Below are 25,172 nucleotides of genomic sequence, written 5' to 3'. Positions count from 1 at the left end.
TTTAGTATTACAACGGAGATAATAATTGTCTATTATTATTGTCTCTAGACAGAGTAGAATGCATATATAGAGGGGACACAGTCCTGTATGAAAACACCACATAGAAACGTGTATGAGGTGGGTATATAAAACCTTGATGTTCAGTCTGCAATTCTATCACAATTGCTTTACCCAGTAAACTAAGTGATACATGTCTGGAATCTGGTTATCTGCCCCTACATAATGCTGCTGTCAGATCAGATAGCAAAAACCTGCAGACAGATTCCTTTTTAAAGGGGTTTTCCGGTTTTCAGTAAACCATTGTCCTCAGGCACAGTTTAGGGTTAAAAAAAGAAAAACTGCTTTACTCTCTCTCCCTTGGTCCAGGGCTGTGTCTCTGCCGGTTACATTAGTAGAGCAGCTTAGCTCAGTGATTGGCTGCAGCACTGTCAGCATGACGTCAGTGCTGCAGACAAACAGCGGACACTTGGCGCTGGGTGCAGGGAAGTAAGGTAGGTAGATATTTTTTTCTGCACTGCATCTGGGGACAAAACTTTACTGAAACCAGAAAACCCCTTTAAAATGGCCATAGGAATAATCTTATGTCTAGGTTATTTCACAACCGCCAAGGACATTACTTCTGGATTTACAGAGAACTCCGAAGTGACTCTCTGAGGCCGAAGAAAACACCAGCGCGGAGCTTTAATGGAAGAAGTAATATTCCTCTGAGTGTAGAGTCAAGGAGCATGATGCATTTTGACGATCTCTTCTTGTTACCCAGCAGCATCATCAGGGAGGGGGTAGTTCTCCGCTATCTGGGTGATATATATATATATTTTTTAAGATCCATCTGTAGTAAGATCCATCTGTAGAAGATGTAATAAAACCTGAACTGAAGTGTCATTAGTATTCCGTGTCCTTAGGGCTTTCTGCAGTAATTACAGGTAGATCTAGGGGGATTTCGCATCTCATAATTTACTGTACAAACTCCACAACTCGGTTGTGTAAAATCTGCTCCTTCCTCTCCATTTATCATAGTGCGGACTCTGTGCTAGCAAGTAATATCACCCTGTCGAATGCCTTTAACTCCTTAACGACCGCCGATACGCCTTTTAACGGCGACCGTTAAGGACACTTACTACTTTTTAACACCACTGAGAAATAAGTGTATAGCGCTCTCCAGCATTGGAAAATCTCTGGGATATCGGCTGCCAGGGGTAGCGGAGACCCCGGCGAACATGATTCGGGTCGGTCTTTACCGTCCACTGTCATGTGATCGCTTTTTTCACTGAATAACAGCGATCACAAAAAAAGTCAGATTTTTCCATTCATTTCTCTCTCCTCTGGTATGATCTAGCATATCAGAGGAGAGAGAAATTGAGTACCCCGGTACGTCTGCCATCCTGCTCCCTTCCCCAGCCCTTCATGTCACCTTCCTGGAAGAAAATGGTGGGCGCACCCCGGCATCTGCAGGCCAGTACCCGGCAACAATAGGTGATTTTTCCTATTGATTCATTTTGATCACTGTGAATAGGGTTGGGGTTAGGGCTGGTTATGGTTGGGTTTGGGGCTGGGTTTGGGGTGGGTTTAGGGTTGGGTTTGGGTTTAGGGCTGGGTTTGGGTTATGGTTGAGGTTAGGGCTGGGTGTGGGTTAGGTTTAGGGTTGGGTTTAGGGCTGGGTTTGGTTTAGGGTTGGGATTGGTTTAGGGTTGGGATTAAGGCTGAGTTGGGGTTAGGGCTGGGTTGGGTTTAGGGCTGGGTTAGGGTTGGAAAGAATAAGGTATTGCGCTAAACCAACTAAAACAAGCTTATGATATGGGTTTTGCAAAACCCTATTACACCCACAGACTACCGATGATGGAACTGCCAGAGCTGATAACAATCATATATAGGGGTAGTGTTAAACACTTACTCGTTAACTGAGTCGTGGAAGATGGTGCCAATCGGTGTTACAGCCTGCGGGTGTTAGTGGTCCTGTGATTTAGTGTACTTCCCAACCCCTGTCCTGTTTAGTGATCCTGTGATTTATTGTACTTCCCAACCCCTGTCCTGTTTAGTGGTCCTGTGATTTAGTGTACTTCCCAACCCCTGTCCTGTTTAGTGGTCCTGTGATTTAGTGTACTTCCCAACTCCTGTCCTGTTTAGTGGTCCTGTGATTTATTGTACTTCCCAACTCCTGTCCTGTTTTGTGGTCCTGTGATTTAGTGTACTTCCCAACCCCTGTCCTGTTTAGTGGTCCTGTGATTTAGTGTACTTCCCAACCCCTGTCCTGTTTAGTGATCCTGTGATTTATTGTACTTCCCAACCCCTGTCCTGTTTAGTGGTCCTGTGATTTAGTGTACTTCCCAACTCCTGTCCTGTTTAGTGGTCCTGTGATTTATTGTACTTCCCAACTCCTGTCCTGTTTTGTGGTCCTTTGATTTAGTGTACTTCCCAACCCCTGTCCTGTTTAGTGGTCCTGTGATTTAGTGTACTTCCCAACCCCTGTCCTGTTTAGTGATCCTGTGATTTATTGTACTTCCCAACCCCTGTCCTGTTTAGTGGTCCTGTGATTTAGTGTACTTCCCAACCCCTGTCCTGTTTAGTGGTCCTGTGATTTAGTGTACTTCCCAACCCCTGTCCTGTTTAGTGGTCCTGTGATTTAGTGTACTTCCCAACCCCCGTCCTATTTGGTGGTCCACTTATTTAGCGTTTCTTCCAAACCCCCATCCTATTTGGTGGTCCACTTATTTAGCATTCTTCCTACCCCCCGTCCTGTTTGATGGTCTGGTTTTTTGAAGTTCTTCCAATCCTGTCTGTGTCTAACTAAATACTTGTTTTTTAGAGGCTGCTCAGAAACCTACCGCATGCCAACTGTGGAGTACAAAATGACGGAAGGCATCCCGTATGAACTGAAGTTTCCGTTCAGAAACAACAACAAATGGCAAAGAAACACAGGGAAAGGAGAGGCCGCACAACTGCGACAGATCCCTTCTCAGCTTCAGAGTCCTGTCTCATCAAGAGTCTCGTCTGTTAAAGGAGATGGGAAGATGCAGACCCCAGAACGTTCCGCCAACATTCCACGGAGCATTTCCAGCGATGGTCGTCCACTGGAGAACAAGAGGTAAGGCACAAGTTGCAGACAGTGGAATGATTACTATTCTAATGGAGAAAGAATATGGGGTGAAGGGGATAGTAGATTTGTGGCAGAAATTGTCCTGTTCATCAGAGTTGGGAGCGAGCAGAGAAGCATGAGTCTGCCGCTGTAACTACTCTATACAGATGAATGGATCTGATTTTCAGTTTCTGCAAAAAAAACTGCTGCATGTGAATATAACCTTACCATGTGTATTCAAACTGAATTCTTATGTTGGCATGCGAGAATTACAGAAACCATCTTCAAGTAATACAGATGCACAAACTTTTTTTTTTTTATTTTAATTTTTTTTAAAACTAATGCTGCAAGTGAAATCTAATCTAATGACGTGTCGTGTATTAACATTGGCGATGGTGCAGGCACAGGCCTCACCCCCATAACGTAGAACTGCACCACTTTCATTTTGGATCATGTAACGCCCTCCACTAACTTCCATGCTGCTAACATCTGGGGTACGCAGGCCGGACCTCTCGTGCTCTGTCCAATAAACGTGTCTTGTCTGGTTTGAATAAGGCTGTCTCCGGCGTCTGAGATCTATGTCTCTGTTTCATCTGTCGCTATCGGAAGATCCCAGCAGTGTCGTAATTCTCCCAGCAATCTTTCTACCTCCAGCGATACTGGCTCGAGTGGAGGCTCCAGACACAGGCAGAAATCCATGCCCGAAGGGTATGTCTCTCCTCCTTGTTATCATTGTGAACATCAAGCCATTTTGGCTTTTGGATAAATTATAATATTGGTCTCAGTTCTTGCAGATTTTGGAAAGCTGCTCTGAGTATCCCATCGCTTTCCCAGATGTGTGGTTTTATTGCTGGACATGTTATTGTGGTGTAACTTAAAGGGGTTGTCCAGTACTTTAATATTGATGGCTGTCCTTAGTGTAGGTCATCAATACCAGATCGGTGGGGGGTGCGACACCTGGTTGCCCCCATGATCAGCTCTTCTGATGCTGTCAGAGCCATGATGTGATCAGTTTCGGAGTGGAACTGCATAGTGGTCGCAGCGGAGTACTGCAGATCCACCCCTATTCATTCGGATAAGGGCAGATCTGGAGTATCGGCTCACGGCCGCTGTGCAGATCCCACAACTGATCACATTTAGCCGCCGACCGCATTGGAAACAGCTGCTCAGCGGGGCTAACGGGTGTTGCACCCCCATCGATCTGGTATCATATAAAAGTACCAGTTAACCCCTATAAGTCCTACATAGTTAAAGGGATTGTCCACGTCAGAGTATTTCTTGTTAATTTCAAGGTACTCTGATTTGTATGAGTCTGCCAGCTATCTGCTGTAATCGGAGAGTTAACCTTTAAGAAATATTCAGCGTCACTTATCAGTACAACAGGAGAAATGTAGCCTTACATGGTTCCGATTACCATTAAAGGGCTATCCCTCGAATCCACACGCAAGATGGGTCCTCCAGTAAGATAGATGCTCAGACTTATTGATGTTGGTCCTGAATGAGTTCCACCTCCCACATTATAAACGCAATATGCCCTAATAATGCATAGAAAAGTAAGGTTTCAAAACAAGACAATCCCTTTAAAGTGCTTTTCCTCCAAACAAACGGTTAGGTTGCAGTATAGGGGAGAGTGTAGTTGTGGCATTATCTCCGTAGCACTTTGCAGTTTCCTATAGGAAACTTGGGAAAATTGCACTTTTTATTTCTTTTTTACAATTCCGCATTCCCAAAGATGTTGGATCATAATGTCTAGTCTCTATAGCTCTCATGAGGCTTGCTTAGATTCTTCTGACCCATGTTAGGGTTTTATTACCATCAAAGTGTGTTCTAATGCGATCCTGTACTATACCTCGTCAGCTGCCGGAAACAGAAATCACAAGTTGATCCAATATAAGAAGGCATCACTATAAGATTTGTGGATCCCCAAAGATAATTTGATTAGATCCATATAAAGTGCAAATGTATAATATGCTGTATATGTATGTATTTAAAATGGCTATTGTTGAATAATGAATCTTTCTGAAACCTTCTATTATATTGTTTTCCACGTTTTATTTCCATTGTTTGATCACATTCAAGCTGTCAGTGAATGGAAACAATCTCGGTTACATCCTTGGCTGACAACTGTCCAGACCTCATTGTGCTCAGTTGAGTTTTCAGCAGTCTCGCCTATGCAGTTCACATGTTCAGTAGTTATTTATTTACCTTTTTGGGTCAGTTTTGCGTTAATAAAAAGCAGAAATAAAATATTCAAGTAGAGAATCCATTCAAAGGGGAGAGAAATGTCACAAAATATCTTCAGTTTGCCCAACAGCTGTTTTTTAGCTGAATCAAACTCCGTGGACGGCACAACTTGTTTTGTTTTTTTATTACGGTATATTTGTCCGGTCAAAAAAAAAAAAAAAAACAGTAAACAGAGCTAGATCTGATATCTTTTTTTTTTTTTGTCTTTTCTTTCTTTAAACAATGAAGTCTATGGGAAATGGATCCTAACAGTTGGTTTCAATTTTGCATTCATTCTTGTCTTCTTTATAATAGCTCCGGATCCTTATCGAACGTGTGACAACTGGACATGTGAACTCCCAGCTGACAAATGTCACCCACATTGTTACATTGTATCCCACTGTTATGCTTTTAGAGGATTGACTGACTAGGCTGGATACAGTTGTCGCAAAATCTACGCAGTGACCAGTATTGGGTACATTAAAGGGGTATTCTCAAGTTTGGAAATTATTCCATAAGATAGGCCATAACTTACTGATCACAGGGGTCCGACCACTGAGGACCCCCAGCAATCCCAAGAAAGGGGGCTCTTATGTGAATGGAGTTTTGATGTATCATGCACACTGGCGCTCCATTCTTTCTTATGGGAGTGCTAATGACCTGCCTAGTACAGCACTCAGGAGGGTCCCATAGGTCGGACCCCCAGCTATTGGGAATATATCCTCCATCCCATTGATAGCGAATCACTTTCAAGCTTGCAAATACCCCTTTACATTTTTATATAGCACAGCCACGTAGTATATAGCACAGCCACGTAGTATATAGCACAGCCACGTAGTATATAGCACAGCCACGTAGTATATAGCTCAGCCCACGGAGTATATAGCACAGCCACGTAGTATATAGCACAGCCCACGGAGTGTATAACAGCCCACATAGCATATAACACAGCCACGTAGTTTATAACAGCCCACGTAGCATATAACACAACTCACGTATATAACAGCCCACGCACGCAGTATATAACACAGGCCCCGTAGTGTACAACACAGGCCCCGTAGTGTACAACACAGGCCCCGTAGTGTACAACACAGGCCCCGTAGTGTACAACACAGGCCCCGTAGTGTACAACACAGGCCCCGTAGTGTACAACACAGGCCCCGTAGTGTACAACACAGGCCCCGTAGTGTACAACACAGGCCCCGTAGTGTACAACACAGCCCACGCAGTACATTGCACAGCCCACGTAGTATATTGCACAGCCCACGTAGTATATTGCACAGCCCACGTAGTATATAGCACAGCCCACGTATTACATTGCGCAGCCCACGTAGTACATTGCACACCCCGCGTAGTACATTGCACACCCCGCGTAGTACATTGCACAGCCCACGTAGCACATTGCACAGCCCACATAGTATATTGCACAGCCCACGCAGTATATAGGAATGTGGGCATCATATCCCTGTTTAAAAAAATAAAATAAAAAATAGTTATATACTCACCTTCCTTTGGCCCGAATCCAGGCGAAGCGGTTACCAACGCTCCTCGTGTGCGCCGGTCCCAAGAGTGCATTGCGCTCTCGCAAGATGATGACGTAGCGAGACCGCTACGTCATCATCTCGCGAGACCGCAATGCATGGAGCGGTCACCGGAGCGTCGCGAGGAGCGGGAAAGACCGGTTCTGGATCCGAGGGGCTGACGGACGGTGAGTATATAACTATTTTTTATTTTTTTTTAATTATTTTTAACATTAGATCTTTTAACTATTGATGCCGCATAGGCAGCATCAATAGTAAAAAGTTGGTCATACAGGGTTAATAGGAGCGATAACTGAGTGCGTTACACCGCGGCATAACGCGGTCCGTTACCGCTGCCATTAACCCTGTGGGAGCGCTGACTGGAGGGGATTATGGAGCGGGCACTGTCTGTGGGGAGGAAGGAGCAGCCATTTTGCCGCCGGACTGTGCCCGTCGCTGATTGGTCGTGGCCGTTTTGCGACGACCATCGACTTGGATTTCCATAACAGACAGAGGCCGCGACCAATGAATATCCATGACAGACAGAAAGACAGACAGAAGGACAGACAGAAAGACGGAAGTGACCCTTAGACTATTTTATTGTAGATAGATATGATAGATAGATATGATAGATGGATAGATAGATTGATACGATGGATGGATAGATAGATAATACCAAGCTCGATGTTTAGTAATAAATATAATAAAATGGTACATAAAGGCATCTTAATATTCAGCACTGCCAACAGCACTCGGGAGCGGAGCGTGCTGTTGCATGTATTTCTTTGCTGCTGCAAACTCTGCTCCTGATAACCGGCGGCAGTGCTGGGTATTAAAATGCGAGACACGTCCGAGTTTCTCGCATGTGTGATCCCGGCCTTAAAGGCAATATCTGTTTAATTTGAAAAAAAAAATTGCGTGGGCTCCCGCGCAATTTTTTGCGCCAGAGAGGGAAAGCCAGCGACTGGGTGACCGATGTTTGTAGCCCGGGAAGGGGTTATTACCCATGGATCTTCCCGGGCTATGAATATCAGTCCGCAGCTGTATATTTAGCCTTTACTGGCTATTAATATAGGGGGACCCCCCCCAAAAAAAAAAAACACAAAAAAAACAACAAAATGTCGTGGGGTTCCCCTATAATTTATAGCCAGAAAGGCTACGCAGACAGCTGCGGGCTGCTATTCATAGCCTAGGAAGGGACCATGGATATTGGCCCCTCCCTGGCTACAAATACCAGCTCCCAGCCTCCTCAGAAATGGCACATCTGTAAGATGCGCCAATTCCGGCGCTTAGCCTCTCTTCCCACTCCCCTGTAGCGTTGAGATATGGGCTAATAAGGGGTTAATGTCACCTTTGTAAGGTGACATAAAGCCGGCTTAGTAATGGAGAGGTGTCAATAAGATACCTATACATTACTAATCCTATACTTGTTAAAGGGTTAATAAAACACACACACATGCAGAATAAAGTATTTTAGTGAAATAAAACACCACACAGTTTTGACCATATTTTTATTGAACTGGTAATCCAAGCGAAGCCCTCGTCTCCTAAAAAGAAAAGTAATAAACCAACAGTATACTCCCTTTGTCCGACGTAGTCCTTAATAACGAGTGTCCCACGACGAGTCTAGCTCTGCTACATCTGGATGCCTGACATCCACACATAGCAGAGCCTCTAGATGATCGCTGGAGATAACTCTCCAGTAGTGATGAGCGAGTATACTCGTTGCTCGGCAGAGGCGTAGCTAGGGTTGTGGTTCGGGGGGGGCGAAACTTCTGAGTGGGCCCCTAACCAGGTAACCTTGATTACAATTCGGTGACGCGTCCTAATACTGGAAGAGAACCTCAGCTGATGATAGCGCTGTTACTGAAGATAATCTCTATATAAAGACCAACATGGATATTATCGCCATATGGTCAGTGGTAGATATCAGCCCTACAGAACATATAAGAGATCACAGCACAGTAACAGATAATGTCTTACCCCTGACGTCCTTTCTGATGGCTAATTTTTCCCGTCTTTTCCATCTGGCCCAGACCGACATGACAACTTCTTCCAGCCAGGACTCGTCTGCAGAGAATACAACAAAGACACATTTCACTTCTCAAATTCCAGCTCCATCACAGCTATTCCCAACCTGCACAAACTCCTCATCCTGCTGATACCCCAATACTGAGCCGCTGCTGCCGTATGTGCCCCTATTACTGCCCCTGATACCCCAATACTGAGCCGCTGCTGCCGTATGTGCCCCTATTACTCCACCTGATAGCCCAATACTGAGCCACTGCTGCCGTATGTGACCCTATTACTGCCCCTCATACCCCAATACTGAGCCGCTGCTGCCGTATGTGTCCCTATTACTACCCCTGATACCCCAATACTGAGCCACTGCTGCCGTATGTGTCCCTATTACTGCACCTGATACCCCAATACTGAGCCGCTGCTGCCGTATGTGTCCCTATTACTGCCCCTGATACCCCAATACTGAGCCGCTGCTGCCGTATGTGTCCCTATTACTGCCCCTGCTGTGTGGTTCTCTGTGCCCTCTAAATTCTAAAGCACCCCTCTATAATATAGTAATGCCGGGTGCAAGTGCCCTAGAAAACAGTGCCCATATTTTGCCCCCTAGAAAGTAATAATGCCCTGTGTGCCCCTTTGATAGCCACAGTAACCTGAGTTCCCCTATAACAAGAAGTGCCCACTTTACATTTAATAATGTCCCGAGTCTCCCCCTGTACACATTATGATGCTCTTATACACAGTATAATGCCCCCTCACTGTACAGTACCACCCACACAGAATACTGACTCCTTAGTAAGCCTCCAAACTGTTTCATGGCTCCAACAATGTATCATGACCCCCACACTGTAATCTCCACACTGTATGATGGCCCCCTAGATAGCCTCCATAAACATTAAAACCTACAAGAGAAAAAAAAAGTAAGCAAAAACCCTGATATAACTAAGTAAAAATGCAAAAGTGCATTTAAATAGCACAGAGTTTTTAGTAATACTGTTTTTTGAACAAAAAACAGTATTACTAAAAACCGTGTCATTTAAATGCACTTTTGCTTTTTTACTTAGTTATATCAGGGTTTTTGCTTACTTTTTTTTCTCTTGTAGGTTTTAATGTTTTGTGGCCAATGTGAACATGCGTTTAACCTCTGCATGTGTACCAACTCAAGCTAAGCTCAATATTTGTGGGTTTTTTTTAGCCTCCATATATAGTAGCATAATGCGCCAAATAGTCCACAATATAGTATAATGCACTCCCCATAGACAGACTCTATAGCATAAGGCAGCCCCCATAGGCAGACAATGTAATAAGTCAGACCCTGTAATAAGTCAGCCCCCATAGTCAGACCCTGTAATAAGTCAGCCCCCATAGTCAGACCCTGTAATAAGGCAGCCCCCATAGTCAGACCCTGTAATAAGGCAGCCCCCATAGTCAGACCCTGTAATAAGGCAGCCCCCATAGTCAGACCCTGTAATAAGGCAGCCCCCATAGTCAGACCCTGTAATAAGGCAGCCCCCATAGTCAGACCCTGTAATGTCAGCCCCCATAGTCAGACCCTGTAATAAGGCAGCCCCCATAGTCAGACCATGTAATAAGTCAGCCCCCATAGTCAGACCCTGTAATAAGGCAGCCCCCATAGTCAGACCCTGTAATAAGGCAGCACCCCCATAGTCAGACCCTGTAATGAGGCAGCACCCCTATAGTCAGACCCTGTAATAAGGCAGCCCCCACAGTCAGACCCTGTAATAAGGCAGCACCCCCATAGTCAGACCCTGTAATAAGGCAGCCCCCATAGTCAGACCCTGTAATAAGTCAGCCCCCATAGTCAGACCCTGTAATAAGTCAGCCCCCATAGTCAGACCCTGTAATAAGGCAGCCCCCATAGTCAGACCCTGTAATAAGGCAGCCCCCATAGTCAGACCCTGTAATAAGGTGGCATATCCCCATAGGCAGACCCTGTAATAAGGTGGCATATCCCCATAGGCAGACCCTGTAATAAGGCGGCAGATCCCCATAGGCAGACCCTGTAATAATGGGGCAGATCCCCATGGGCAGACCCTGTAATAAGGCGGCAGATCCCCATAGGCAGACCCTGTAATAAGGCAACAGCACCCATAAAAAATAAAATAAATACTCTCCTGACAGCGGGCGCCGGGCAGTGATGTCATCGCGCCCGCTGTCAGTGTCGGCGAAGTCAGACGCCGACACTGACAGGGAGATGAGATCAATGTGATCAGCTGTATCTGCTTAATGCCGGTACAGCTGATCTTCCGATGACTGTGGGGGGCCCGCTGCTGGCATCGCCCCCCCGCCTGCTCAGGGGCCCCATAACGGCAGAGCAGGGAGATCATTTCTCCCTGCTCTGCTGCAGAATGTAACTGTATCGGCGTGCTGTGCGCGCTGATACAATTAAGTAGCGTAGCTCCGGGTGGGCCCCCTCAGCACCGAGCCCGGGGCGCCCGCACCCTTTGCCCACCGGTAGCTACGCTACTGTTGCTCGGGTGATCTCCGAGTATTTGTCGGAGATATAGTTTTCATCGCCTCAGCAACATGATTTATGACTGCTGGACAGGCTGAATACATGTTGGAATTCCCTAACAAACAGGCATTCCTCACATGTATTCAGCGTATCTGGAAGCCATAAATCATGCAACTGAGGCAATGAAAACCATATCTCCGAGTAATAACAAATACTCGGAGATCACCTGAGCGTGCTCATCACTACTCTCCAGCGGTCACCTACACTGCAGCCTTCTCACAATCAGCTGACCGTGATAACCAGACTAGTGACCGGAGGTAAACCCCGGTCACGTGCACGGCAGTTCTCGCCATAACATAAGTTGTCGCAAGAACTGCAGTGGACGCGTACCTCCGGTGATGGGACAGGTAAGCCCGCATGTAAATTAGGAGCCATGCGTAGTATGCTGCGTTTACGCACTTACTACACTTGTGACTAATCATTAGATGTGGTTTTACTGCATCTAATGATTATTATATATGGGTAATTTACGGTGCGGCGATGGAGCGTCGCTGCATTGTAAACAGACATGCTGTGTTCTGAAAAGACGCTCCGCATGTCCGTTTACGCGGGTCTGCCGCCTGCGTGTTTTCACGCATAGTGGAGACGGGGTTTCAGGAAATCCCCTCCACTTTGCTGTAACATCTGGACGCTGCTGCTTTGACGCTGCGGCTCTACGTAATTCTGGTGTTTCTAATTTTTTTCTCGCTACGCCGTTTAGCGATCAGGTTAATCCTTTTTTTTTTATTGATAGATCAGGCGATTCTGAACGCGGCGATACCAAATATGTGTAGGTTTGATTTTTTTTTATTATTATTGATTTATTTTGAAAGGGGCGAATGGGGGGTGATTTAGGCCATGTTCACACTTTGCGGTTTTTACCGCGGATCCGCCGCGATTTTGATGCTGCGGGTCCGCAGCAGTTTCCATTGCGTTTACATTAACATGTAAACCCTATGGAAACCGCAAACCGCTGTGCACATGCTGCGGGAAAAACCGCGCAGAAACGCTGTGGTTTACAACCCGCAGCATGTCACTTCTTTGTGCAGAATCGCTGCGATTCTGCACCCATAGGAATGCATTGAACCGCTTACTTCCTGCATGGGGCTGTGCCCACGTTGCGGGAAGTAAGCGGATAATGTGCGGGTGGTACCCGGGGTGGAGGAGAGGAGACTCTCCTCCAGGCCCTGGGAACCATATTTGTGTGTAAAAAAAAAAAAAGAATTAAAATAAAAAATCATGCTATACTCACCTCTCAGCGCTGCACGCGGCCGATCAGAGTTGCTGTGCGAACAGGACCTGCGGTGACGTCGCGGTCACATGACCGTGACGTCACGCAGGGTCCTTCTCGCACATCATCTTTGGAACCGGACCACCGGGTGCAGCGCCGAGGAGATCGGACGTCAGAGGGTGAGTATATAAACTTTTTTTTTTATTTTAACATTACTATTGATGCTGCATATGCAGCATCAATAGTATAGGCGGAAACCCGCAGCGGAAACCGCGGAACAAACCGCGATAAATCTGCAGGGATAACCGCAGCGGGTTTGCCCTGCAGATTTATCAAATCCACTGCGGGAGAACCCGCAGAGGTCACCCGCAAAGTGTGAACATGGCCTTAAACTTTTATATATATATTTTTATTTTTTTTCACATTCTTTTTTTTACTTTTTTTTTTTATACTTTAGCCATGCTTCAATAGCCTCCATAGGAGGCTAGAAGCTGGCACAACTCGATTGGCTCTGCTACATAGCAGCGATCATCAGATCGCTGCTATGTAGCTTAATAACAGGCTTGCCATGAGCACCGACCACTGGGTGGCACTCACAGCTAGCCGGGATCAGTAACCATAGAGGTCTCAAGGACCTCTATGGTTACCATTCTGAAGCATCGCTGACCCCCTGATCATGTGACGGGGGTCGGCGATGCGCTCATTTCCGACCGGATGGCGGAAGCGCTGGTTAAATGCCGCTGTCTGTGTTTGACAGCGGCATTTTACTGGTTAATAGCGGTGGTGAATCGCGATTTCACCCGCCGCTATTGCGGGCACATGTCAGCTGTACAAAACAGCTGACATGTCCCGGCTTTGATGCGGGCTCACCGCCAGAACCCTGCATCAAAGAGGGGTATCTGACCTCGGACGTACTATCCCGTCCGAGGTTAGAAAGGGGTTAAATAAAAAATAAACTGTATGTTTGGTATCTGTATATTCATACTGACCTGGGGAATCATATTACCAGGTCAGTTTTACCATATAGTGAACATTGTAATTAAAAAACCCCAAAAACAATTGTGGAATTGCACATTGTTTGCAATTTCACCGCACTTGGAACTTTTTTTCACCGTTTTCCAGTACACTATATGGTAAAATCAATGCTCTCATTCAAAAGTCCAACTCATCCATATTGATGGAAAAGTGGAAAAAAAATTATGCCTCTTGGAACGAAGGGAGGAAAAATTGAAAATGGCCATGGTGTGAAGGGGTTAAAGGAAAGCTATATTCCCATGCGTTTGAGGCAATTTTTTTTCTTGCCCACAATATAGAACGAGTCGTTTTCTGCATCAGAATTTATTTATGAATTTATTTATATCCATATAAAAAGATGTCCCGTAATGTGTCCCAGGAGGCCATTCAGCCTGCACTGCTCCTTTTATTGCCTCTTCACAATATACCACTAATTGTCAATGAATATTGATAGCCATCGAGTAAGTGACAACTTTTATGTCAGCCTGGAATAATGCAATACGCAAGGTAATAGCATAGTCATAAAGTATTGCTATACTGTCAGCTGCAATAGATGAAGTGTGCCGAAGCCATGTAATGTATTCTTGGGGGCAATTCACACTGAGCTTATTAGAAAGTGCTACAGAAATATATTTGCTATGTAAAATCTGTAATACAAACGCCCATTTTGCTCTTCATAGTGTAATCCATAATCTTAAATATAGACAAGTTCATACACTTAAAGGTAATTTGTCACCGGGTTTTTGCTACCTCATCTGAGAGCAGCATAATGTAGAGACAGAGACTTTGAGTCCAGTGATATGTCACTTACTAGGCTGCTTGCTGCATTTCTGTTAAAATCCCTGTTTTATCTGCTACAGCTCTATCAGTTCTCTGACCGCTGAGCTCTGTATAACCCTGCCCACATCACTGATTGGCAGCTTTCTGCCTATGCACAATGTTCCTAGAAATCTGCCCATCAGAGGTTGGAGGCGCGTTTATTCTGGGCTCATGAATATGGTGGACTACCTGGCAGCAGGTTTACTAGTCATAGTGATCTCCGGCTGGTAAGGCATTGATTTTTATCAAAACTACAGCAAGCAACCCAGTAAGTGGTACATCACTGCAATTAAGGTTATCTGCCCCTACATAATGCTGCTCTCAGATTAGATACCAAAAACCTGGTGACAGATTCCTTTTAAATGGGTTCTCTACTACAGGATATGTGATAATTTATTGATTGGTGGGTCCGACTGCTAAAATCTGCACCGATTGGCAGAATGTTGCACTTTTATTCCCCTCACAATGGTGGAGTATTGCACATGCTCTAACACCACTCCATTCATTCCCTCTGGGGCTGCTGAGCTCTGCACTCAGCTTTTTCCGGCAGCCCCATAAAGGAGGAATGGAACAATGTTCAAATAGGATAACATTTTCCCGTTCTGCCAATCCAGATCCCGCACTCCTGTGGATTTGCTATAACTTATTTTTACCTGAAAATCCCTTTATCATAGCGTTTTGTTGTTCACAGGCTTTTCTTTCTCATGTCCTCTACGTTGTCCTCCAATGGCTTTGAGATCTGTAGCTTCAATTCATTTGCCAGAAACCGGATAGTCTATGTAGCATTAGCGAAAAACCATTTCTCATTGATCAGCAGCAACTGAACTTCTTTCCCTATGACCAGCACATTTTGGGCTGCGAGTCTTCTTTATTCTTCCAGGGGCTGAGCTTTTCTGATCCTTCTGGCTTAATCTCAGCTGTACTATACAATGTCTCATTGTGCATTTATTCATGATTTTATTTAAAAGAGAATTGTTATCTAGACTACAGTAAAGACTGGAAACTGACGAGTCAGAGATGGTAGTGTGGGCAATGGCATCAATAAGACAAAAAGACTGGAAACTGACGAGTCAGAGATGGTAGTGTGGACAGTGGCATCAGTAAGGCACAAAGACTGGAAACTGACGAGTCAGAGATGGTAGTGTGGGCAATGGCATCAATAAGGCACAAAGACTGGAAACTGACGAGTCACAGATGGTAGTGCGGGCAATGGCATCAATAAGGCACAAAGAGTGGAAACTGACGAGTCGGGGATAGTAGTGCGGGCAATGGCATCAATAAGGCACAAAGACTGGAAACTGACGAGTCAGGGATGGTAGTGCGGACAATGGCATCAATAAGGCACAAAGACTGGAAACTGACGAGTCAGAGATGGTAGTGCTGGCAATGGCATCAATAAGGCACAAAGACTGGAAACTGACGAGTCAGGGATGGTAGTGTGGGCAATGGCATCAATAAGGCACAAAGACTGGAAACTGACGAGTCAGGGATGGTAGTGCGGGTAATGGCATCTGTAAGGCACAAAGACTGGAAACTGACGAGTCAGAGATGGTAGTGTGGGCAATGGCATCAGTAAGGCACAAAGACTGGAAACTGACGAGTCACTGATGGTAGTGCGGGCAATGGCATTCGTAAGGCACAAAGACTGGAAACTGCCGAGTCAGGGATGGTAGTGCGGGCAATGGCATCTGTAAGGCACAAAGACTGGAAACTGACGAGTCAGGGATGGTAGTGCGGGCAATGGCATCTGTAAGGCACAAAGACTGGAAACTGACGAGTCAGAGATGGTAGTGCGGGCAATGGCATCAATAAGGCACAAAGACTGGAAACTGACGAGTCAGGGATGGTAGTGTGGGCAATGGCATCAATAAGGCACAAAGACTGGAAGCTGCCGAGTCAGGGATGGTAGTGCGGGTAATGGCATCTGTAAGGCACAAAGACTGGAAACTGACGAGTCAGAGATGGTAGTGTGGGCAATGGCATCAGTAAGGCACAAAGACTGGAAACTGACGAGTCACTGATGGTAGTGCGGGCAATGGCATTCGTAAGGCACAAAGACTGGAAACTGCCGAGTCAGGGATGGTAGTGCGGGCAATGGCATCTGTAAGGCACAAAGACTGGAAACTGACGAGTCAGGGATGGTAGTGCGGGCAATGGCATCTGTAAGGCACAAAGACTGGAAACTGACGAGTCAGGGATGGTAGTGCGGGCAATGGCATCTGTAAGGCACAAAGACTGGAAATTGACGAGTCAGGGATGGTAGTGCGGGCAATGGCATCTGTAAGGCACAAAGACTGGAAACTGACGAGTCAGGGATGGTAGTGCGGGCAATGGCATCTGTAAGGCACAAAGACTGGAAACTGACGAGTCAGGGATGGTAGTGCGGGCAATGGCATCTGTAAGGCACAAAGACTGGAAACTGACGAGTCAGGGATGGTAGTGCGGGCAATGGCGTCTGTAAGGCACAAAGACTGGAAACTGACGAGTCAGGGATGGTTGTGCCTTACAGATGCCATTGCTCGCACTAAGACTGGAAACTGACGAGTCAGGGATGGTAGTGTGGGCAATGGCGTCTGTAAGGCACAAAGACTGGAAACTGACGAGTCAGGGATGGTAGTGCGGGCAATGGCATCTGTAAGGCACAAAGACTGGAAACTGCCGAGTCAGTGATGGTAGTGCGGGCAATGGCATTAATAAGGCACAAAGACTGGAAACTGACGAGTCAGGGATGGTAGTGCGGGCAATGGCATCTGTAAGGCACAAAGACTGGAAACTGACGAGTCAGGGATGGTAGTGCGGGCAATGGCATCTGTAAGGCACAAAGACTGGAAACTGACGAGTCAGGGATGGTTGTGCCTTACAGATGCCATTGCTCGCACTAAGACTGGAAACTGACGAGTCAGGGATGGTAGTGTGGACAATGGCGTCTGTAAGGCACAAAGACTGGAAACTGACGAGTCAGGGATGGTAGTGCGGGCAATGGCATCTGTAAGGCACAAAGACTGGAAACTGCCGAGTCAGTGATGGTAGTGCGGGCAATGGCATTAATAAGGCACAAAGACTGGAAACTGAAGAATTAGAGATGGTAGTGCGGGCAATGGCATCTGTAAGGCACAAAGACTGGAAACTGATGAGTCAGGGATGGTAGTGCGGGCAATGGCATCTGTAAGGCACAAAGACCGGAAACTGCCGAGTCAGGGATGGTAGTGCGGGCAATGGCATTAATAAGGCACAAAGACCTGACGAGTCAGAGATGGTAGTGCAGGCAGTGACATCAATAAGGCCGAAAGACTGGAAACTGACGAGTCAGGGATGGTAGTGCGGGCAGTGACATCAATAAGGCACAGAGACTGGAAACTGACGAGTCAGGGATGGTAGTTTTGGCAATGGATAATCTGCTGCCAGAGCTTATTATAAATTAAAGGGAACATTACCAGTGTGTGACAAGTAGATCAGGAGAGGAGACTGTCAGTCATCATGTGTTTCACACTGGTAACACCCCCTTTAATTTATAATAACCTCTGGAGGCAGATTCTCAGGGAGATCTATGTCCGGCCCATAGATCTTAACAGCTCATTTAAAAAAAGTTGATTCCTCTGCAATAAGATATCGTATCGCAGCCATCAAGGTATGTTGTTATTCAGCTTCCTATGACCTGCATGCCAATATAGACGGCTTAGGAGGGTTGATCCTACTGACAGATGCCCTTTAAGCTCGTGCACAATATGGACCACCGATGGCATCTAGTTTCCATTGAGCTATTCCGTAGAAGCAGTAAAATTGTGACTACTTGTAAATGTAGTATGACAAGCGAGATCCGGGCTCCGCTGTATGCAGAACAAGTGTATGCAGTGACCTAAGAGAACAGGACTGCAAACGTGTGAAAACAAAGCCGATCTAACAAGCAGTTATGACCAGGGTGTCAAATCTCAAAACCAGGTGTGGAGATAAAAGTGCGTGGTATTCCTCCTGATAATGACTTCTCACACCAGCCGTCTTTCTGCTCTTCTCCAGTTTGGTTGTTGATTGCCTAGGAGGTTGATCTTACACAGCTCAGATACATGTTTATCCAGAAGGCTTCGCATGTGAATTACTGAATTCGACTAAGAACATTAATGTACCAAGAATTCACATTGAACCAAACGCTGATGAAGCTATATTCTCTGCAGCAGAAACTTCTTTTCATGTATTTCCAAATTTAGCCAATTCCAACATAATCCACTTTTTTTTTCCATTTCTCACTGACCCTCAGTGGTTTCCAGCCGCACACTGCAGTTCTTACAAAATGATTTGTCTTCGTGAATGGAATGCCTGTAAAACACATGTTGCCCCTGTGATTCTGCTAATGGTATATACGGGTGTGTAGCATGAGGATACAGTGGGATGGAAGAAAATAAGCATTTAACAAGCACCATATTACACTTGTCTGAAACTGGCCGAATGGGTTTTGCATATTTATAATTGTGCAATTATTAATTGCCTGAACCTAATTAGTAATGGTCGCCTTGTTTTCCATGACACAGGTTTGGAGTTGGACGAAGGTCACCAGCATCCATTGACAGACAGAATACGCAGGGTGACCTGATGGCCAGCGGAAAGTCTACACCCAACTGGCAGAGGAGTGATGACAATGTGAATGATCAAATAGGTATTTACATCTAGTCCGTATTACGCCTGTGTGAATCTGGCCTTATCGTGTGAGTAAATATCCGCTCTGAATAGAACACCATCAGACTGAAAAAAATATTTCCTGTTTTACAATGCAGCTGTGCCTTGTATGTTTCCACAAACATTAAAGGGAATCTGTCAGCAGGTTTTGCCACCAAATCTGAGAGCAGCATAATGGAGGGAGAGAGACCCCAATTCCAGCGATATGTCACTTACTGGGCTGCTTAGTGTAGTTTTGGTAAGCTGCTGCTGATAAACTAGCCATTTTATGACCAAAGGACTTAGTAAACCTACTTCTACGTAGTCCTTTATATTCATGAGCTCTGTATAACCTCGCCCTCACCACTGATTGGCAGCTTTCTGCCTATGCACAGTGTGCACAGAAAATAGCCAATTGGTGGTGTGGGCGGGATTACACACAGCTCCGCAATCAGAAAACTGTTAGATCCGCAGTAAATGAAACAGTGATTTTATCAAAACTACAAGCCGCCCAGTAAGTGACACATCACTGGAATTGGGGTCTCTTCCCCTATATCATGCTGATCTCATATGGGGTTGCAAAAACCTGCTGACCGCTTCACTGAGTTCTACAGGATGAAATGCAGGTTTCCTAGAAGAACCCATGAACTGTAGTGGAATTTATGGTAATCAATAAGCTTAATGGGATGTTCCTAAGTTTAAAAGTTATCCCCTTACTTCAGGAGAGGGTATTTCTTTCCGATTGCTGTGGGTTAGACTGCCATGGCCATGCTGAGCATAACAGAGGTTGATCATGCACAGCTTTGTTCATACTAATAGGAACTCTGAAGATCAGTCAAGCAGTAATGCGCATGATTGTCCTCCGCTCCATTTAGCAAGGTCTCTTCAGAGCCCCGGTTCTCTGGATCAGTGGTGGCCACGGCGGTTTGACCCACAGTGATTAGAAACCAATCCCCTATCCCTTTGATAGGCTTTATCTTGAGAACACCCTTTAAAGCTGCCCCTATTCATAAGTGTTCAAATTACTAGCAGTCCAATATGACTAACCAGATTAACCAGTTTTTGGTATAAATTCTATTCCCACATGTCACACAATTTACCAGTTGGTGCAGTAGATTCTAAGAAATCCACCAGACTCCGCATTGATGATCTGCAGGTTTCTGAGTCCGTGTATTAGAATAATTGAAAGGGGAAAGTGTTCACAATAATAGCAGTGTGGAGATCAGTTAGTGAGGTCAGTCATTCTGTGAAGGAACAGCTGTGAATCAGGTGTCCCTTATCTAAGGGTGAAGCCAGGACATGTTGTAGATGCATTTCTCCTGGAAAGCCTGAGAAATATGGGTCGTTCGAGACATTTTTCAGAAGAACAGCGTACTTTGAAGTTGATTGGAGATTGCAAAACTTATAAATAAATGCAGACAATGATCAGCTGTTCAGCTAAAATGATCTCCAATGCTTTATTATGTAAAGCCAGAGAGACGTGGAAGAAACCGGAAGACTTACCATCCGAATGGATGGAAGAATATCTAGAATGGCAAAGGCTCAGCCAATGATCAGCTCCAGGATGGTCAAAGACAGTCTCATGTTACCTGTGAGGACTGTGACAGAAGACAACTGTGTGACGCTAATCTCTTACCAAGAAGTCCCCGCAATGTCCTACTGTTGAAAAAAAAAAAGACATGTACTGAGGCGGATACAATTTGCCAAAGAACACATCAACTGGCCTAAAGAGAAATGGAGAAGCAGTTTGTGGACTGATGAAAGTACAATTGTTCTGTTTGGGTCCAAGGACCGCAGACAGTTTGTCAGACGACCCCCAAACTCTGCATTCAGCCACAGTACAGTCTGAGGACAGTGAAGCATGGTGGTGCAGGCATCATATGGGCATGTGTCTCTTACTATGGGGCCGGACCTATTTACCACATACCGGGGATCATGGACCAGTTGGCAGATATTATAATACTTGAAGACGTCATGTTTCCTTACACTGACGAGGATATGCCGTTGACATGGGGGTTTCAACAAGACAACGACCCTAAACACACAAGTAAACGAGCAAAATCTTGGTTCCAGTCCAACAAAATTGGAGCGGCCAGCCCAATCCCCGGACCTTAATCCGATAGAACACTTGTGGGGTGACATTAAAAATGCTGTTTCTGAGGCAAAGCCAACAAATGCCAAAAAATTGTGGGATGTAGTCCAAGTATCCTGGGCTGTAATAGGTGACAGGGGCCAGAAGTTAGGTGACTCTATGTAACAGATGTGAAGCAGTTCTAAAAATCTGTGGGTAACAACTAAATATTAGGTTAGGGAGTCACAGGAATGCTAAATCCACAAAAAAGAATACATATTGTGAGTCTGTAAAGACACATGCAGACACTGCTATTTTTTTTTTAGAACGGCCCAATGTTCATTTTTTGTTATTTTCTGTAAAGTAGTTAAATATTATATATATTTCTCTTCATGTTTTGAATTACAAAACAGTGTGCAACCTTCCCAATGCTGGAAGTAAAAACTAGTATACAGGTTTTGTGATTAACTCATGTTTTTGAACACACTGCTATTATTGTGAACACTACTGTATATCATTGAAAAACGTCAGCCGACCTTGCCAGGGGCATCCGTTGGCAATCTAGATTGTAAGGGGCAGCCCAACCATTTAATCTTCCTGAAGACTAGCGCTTGTCAGACTTTTATGTATGGAAACCCCTTATATTCTTACTATCCAGATATAAGCATGCAAGCTTGGTTGATCTTCATGGGCATGTTTGAGTGGTAAGCGAGATGGGTGCAGGTCGAATAAGGGTACCGTCACACAGTGCAATTTTGATCGCTACGACGGCACGATCCGTGACGTCGCAGCGATCGTATGATTATCGCTCCAGCGTCGTAGACTGCGGTCACACGTTGCAATCACGGCGCTGGAGCGATGCCGAAGTCCCTGGGTAACCAGGGTAAACATCGGGTTACTAAGCGCAGGGCCGCGCTTAGTAACCCGAAGTTTACCGTGGTTACCAGCGTAAAAGTAAAAAAAAAAAAAAAACGTACATGCTCACCATCTGATGTCCGTCCGGTCCCTTGCCGTCCGCTTCCTGCTCTGACAGATCCGGCCGTACAGTGAGAGCAGAGTGCAGCGGTGACGTCACCGCTGTGATCTGCTCTCACTTTCCGGCCGGCAGACAGTCAGAGCGGGAAGCGGACGGCAAGGGACCTGACGGACATCAGATGGTGAGCATGTACGTTTTTTTTTTTTTTACTTTTACGCTGGTAACCACGGTAAACATCGGGTTACTAAGCGCGGCCCTGCGCTTAGTTACCCGATGTTTACCCTGGTTACCTGCGAACGCATCGCTGGATCGCTGTCGCACACAACGATCCAGCGATGTCAGCGGGTGATCAAGCGACGAAAGAAAGTTCCAAACGATCTGCTACGACGTACGATTCTCAGCAGGGTCCCTGATCGCTGCTGCGTGTCAGACACTGCGATATCGTAACGATATCGCTAGAACGTCACGAATCGTACCGTCGTAGCGATCAAAATTGCACTGTGTGACGGTACCCTAAGTGTCCGGGCTGACCTCTGTCTGGTGAAGACTACTTGTGTACATGTGGAGACTGTCGCACTTGAATTTATTGAAATGGGAACATGTTTCTCTTTCAGATTTACATTTCTACTCAATTATACAATTAAGCGGTCAGTTCCGGTAACATATTAGGTGAAGAAAGCAGCAGGGGTGGAGAACTGCACTATGTGCCTTTATTTTTTTTTTTCCTCCTTTTTTATTGTTTCTACATGCTTTTTACTTTAGGCTTTATGATTTCAACCCCATCAGGATTCTCCCAGAAATTAATCTGTTTTGGCATAAAAGTAATATCCAATTTTTCTTTCTGCTATCCTTGGAACGTGAGAAACCAATATATGTATACTGGTGCCACCTGATCTCATGGTTTTACAGATTCTAAAATGCACTTTATGCAGCTGGGCTGTCGTAGGCTTAATAAATATCAGAAGATGCAGTTAGCGGAAACCGCATGGGAAATGCCTATGTCGCGGTAAATAGAACAATATGCCAAAGAAAAAGGCAGACAAAGGAAGCAATAAACCACTAATATTCAGCACAAGTATAGTCGGTTTGTACCAGGCTACAACCCCGAGGCGAAGTGGGGGGTCCATGCTGCATTATGAGCACTTCAATGTTTCCCTATAGGGAGAAGAGTCGCACGTTTTTCCCTTCTGGAAGCATTTTGGTCACTTGTCCAGATGCACGTAAATGTCTCCTGTCATCTGATGTTGCGCAGACCTGCACCTGCTAGAATATACCTTCACCAGTGTTGTTAGAACAAGACGGTTGCTTTGTTGCTAAGAAGAAAAAAATCATACAAAATCACCTTGAGAAAGTTCCAATTAATTCCATGAGATCTGGAGTTGCTTAGTAACATAAAATTAAGCTTTGGCCATTTCTGGGTTGACAAGCCATCTGTTCAGCTCGTGTATATGCGCATTTCACCATAGCAAAGCAGCAATTAAACCGCTTCGTAATTTCTAAGAAGGACAGACTGTGTGGGTTTTTTTTTTTTTTTACATTTTCACAGATGTTTGTTTCGACCTAGATGGTAACAGTGAATTTATTTTCTCAGATTCTTTTTCTGTAAAGTAAAGGAGTGTAGTCACTGGTTCAATTGTAGCTCGTGGTAATCTGACACGTAGGTGTGACACCACACATGTCCATGACAGTGTAAGGAGTGTGATTTAGAAAACCCATTTTAGGATATTGGAATTCTAATAAGGAGAGTTTTGTATGAGTGGAGGACAGATTCATGCCAGCTGCCCACTCTGAGCTGCTTATTATTGGGGATGTTGCTATAAAAAATTGAGTCAGAATACCTTGTAAAAATCCCTGAGCTCTCCTGATTCTATAGCTCTTTTCCGCTTTGCACTGTGTTGTTTCATTGCAGAGATATTCAAATGTTTCTTTTAAAGCTCAGTATGTCAAATCTCTGCTTGTAGTGCAACTGGGCATTTCTTTAGAGTCTTCTCTGGGGGCGTGTTCTTTCACCCCTCCCTCCTAGACTCTGCCAATCACCGCTCAGCATCTGAGAGTGCTAGATCTGCTGCCAAGTTGTGATTGATATTGTGTCGGAATGAGGGGTGAAAGCACATGCCCCCAGAGATAACTCTGAAGAAACTTCCAGTTGCAGTACAAGCAGAGATTTCACATATTACCCTTCAAAAGAAACAAATATGAATATCCCTGCAATAGAGTGACTCAAGGCAAAACGAAAAAGAGCGGCAGAATCCAGGAAGCTTGGGGATTTTTTTTTTTTTTTTACTAGGTATTTAACTCAATTTTTTGAGCTAGTGGCAGGTCTTATTTAACAAAAATGAATTGTTCAAGGAAATATAATTGGTTTACAGGTTATAGCCTTATGAAAAGCCAACACGAGAGGCATGCATTTTAAAAAACATGTTATTTTTGGACATCTCTTTACGATGCAGTAAAGTATGGTTCAGATCGCATCAACATAAAATGGCACATGTTGGATCTGACCTGCTCAGGGTAGATTGAGTCATTCACTATTAAAGAGAATCTGTCCCCTCATTTTTCGCAGCCACCGATAAGCCCCCGATATAACCTGAAAGATAAGAAAAAACAGTTAATTATTCTTACCCTGGGGGTGGTCCGGTCCGATGGGCATCGCGGTGCGGGTCCGGCGCCTCCCATCTTCATGCGATGACGTCCTCTTCTTTGCTTCCTGTCGCGGCTCCTGCACAGGTGTACTGATTTACCCCATTGAGGGCAGTGTAAAGTACTGCAGTACGCAGACACCGGGCCTCTCTGACCTTTCCCGGCGCCTGCGCGCTGTAGTACTTTGCTCTGCCCTCAACAGGGCAAATCAGTACACCTGTGCAGGAGCCGCGACAGGAAGCAAAGAAGAGGACATCATCGCATGAAGATGGAGGCGCCGGACCCGGACCGCCCCTGCGTGAGTATAATATAACCTCTTTTTCTCATCTTTCAGGATACACTGGGGGCTTATCTACAGCATTACAGAATGCTGTAGCTAAGCCCCTAATGGCGGTGGCTGCTTCTTATATGCGAAAAATGAGGT

At 45.3% G+C, this 25,172-nt stretch overlaps 1 protein-coding gene across 11 annotated transcripts in view; it reads left to right on the top strand.

Moving 5' to 3' along the window:
• Positions 1-25,172, top strand: part of SIPA1L1 (signal induced proliferation associated 1 like 1) — a 324,202-nt gene that overhangs the window by 240,322 nt on the left and 58,708 nt on the right. For 9 of the 11 annotated variants that reach the window (XM_077262132.1, XM_077262085.1, XM_077262067.1 and 6 more), the window contains 3 exons: positions 2,804-3,082; positions 3,629-3,781; positions 18,938-19,062. In XM_077262132.1, coding sequence (XP_077118247.1) covers positions 2,804-3,082; positions 3,629-3,781; positions 18,938-19,062 — 557 coding nt within the window. The remainder of the gene's footprint in view (positions 1-2,803; positions 3,083-3,628; positions 3,782-18,937; positions 19,063-25,172) is intronic. The other 2 variants (XM_077262111.1, XM_077262102.1) reach the window with 1 other exon arrangement.

Source organism: Ranitomeya variabilis, chromosome 1 (assembly GCF_051348905.1).
Source record: "Ranitomeya variabilis isolate aRanVar5 chromosome 1, aRanVar5.hap1, whole genome shotgun sequence".
Lineage (NCBI taxonomy): Eukaryota > Metazoa > Chordata > Amphibia > Anura > Dendrobatidae > Ranitomeya > Ranitomeya variabilis.
The sequence above is the reverse complement of the archived record's forward strand: the minus strand, read 5'-3'. Positions and strand labels throughout refer to the sequence as shown.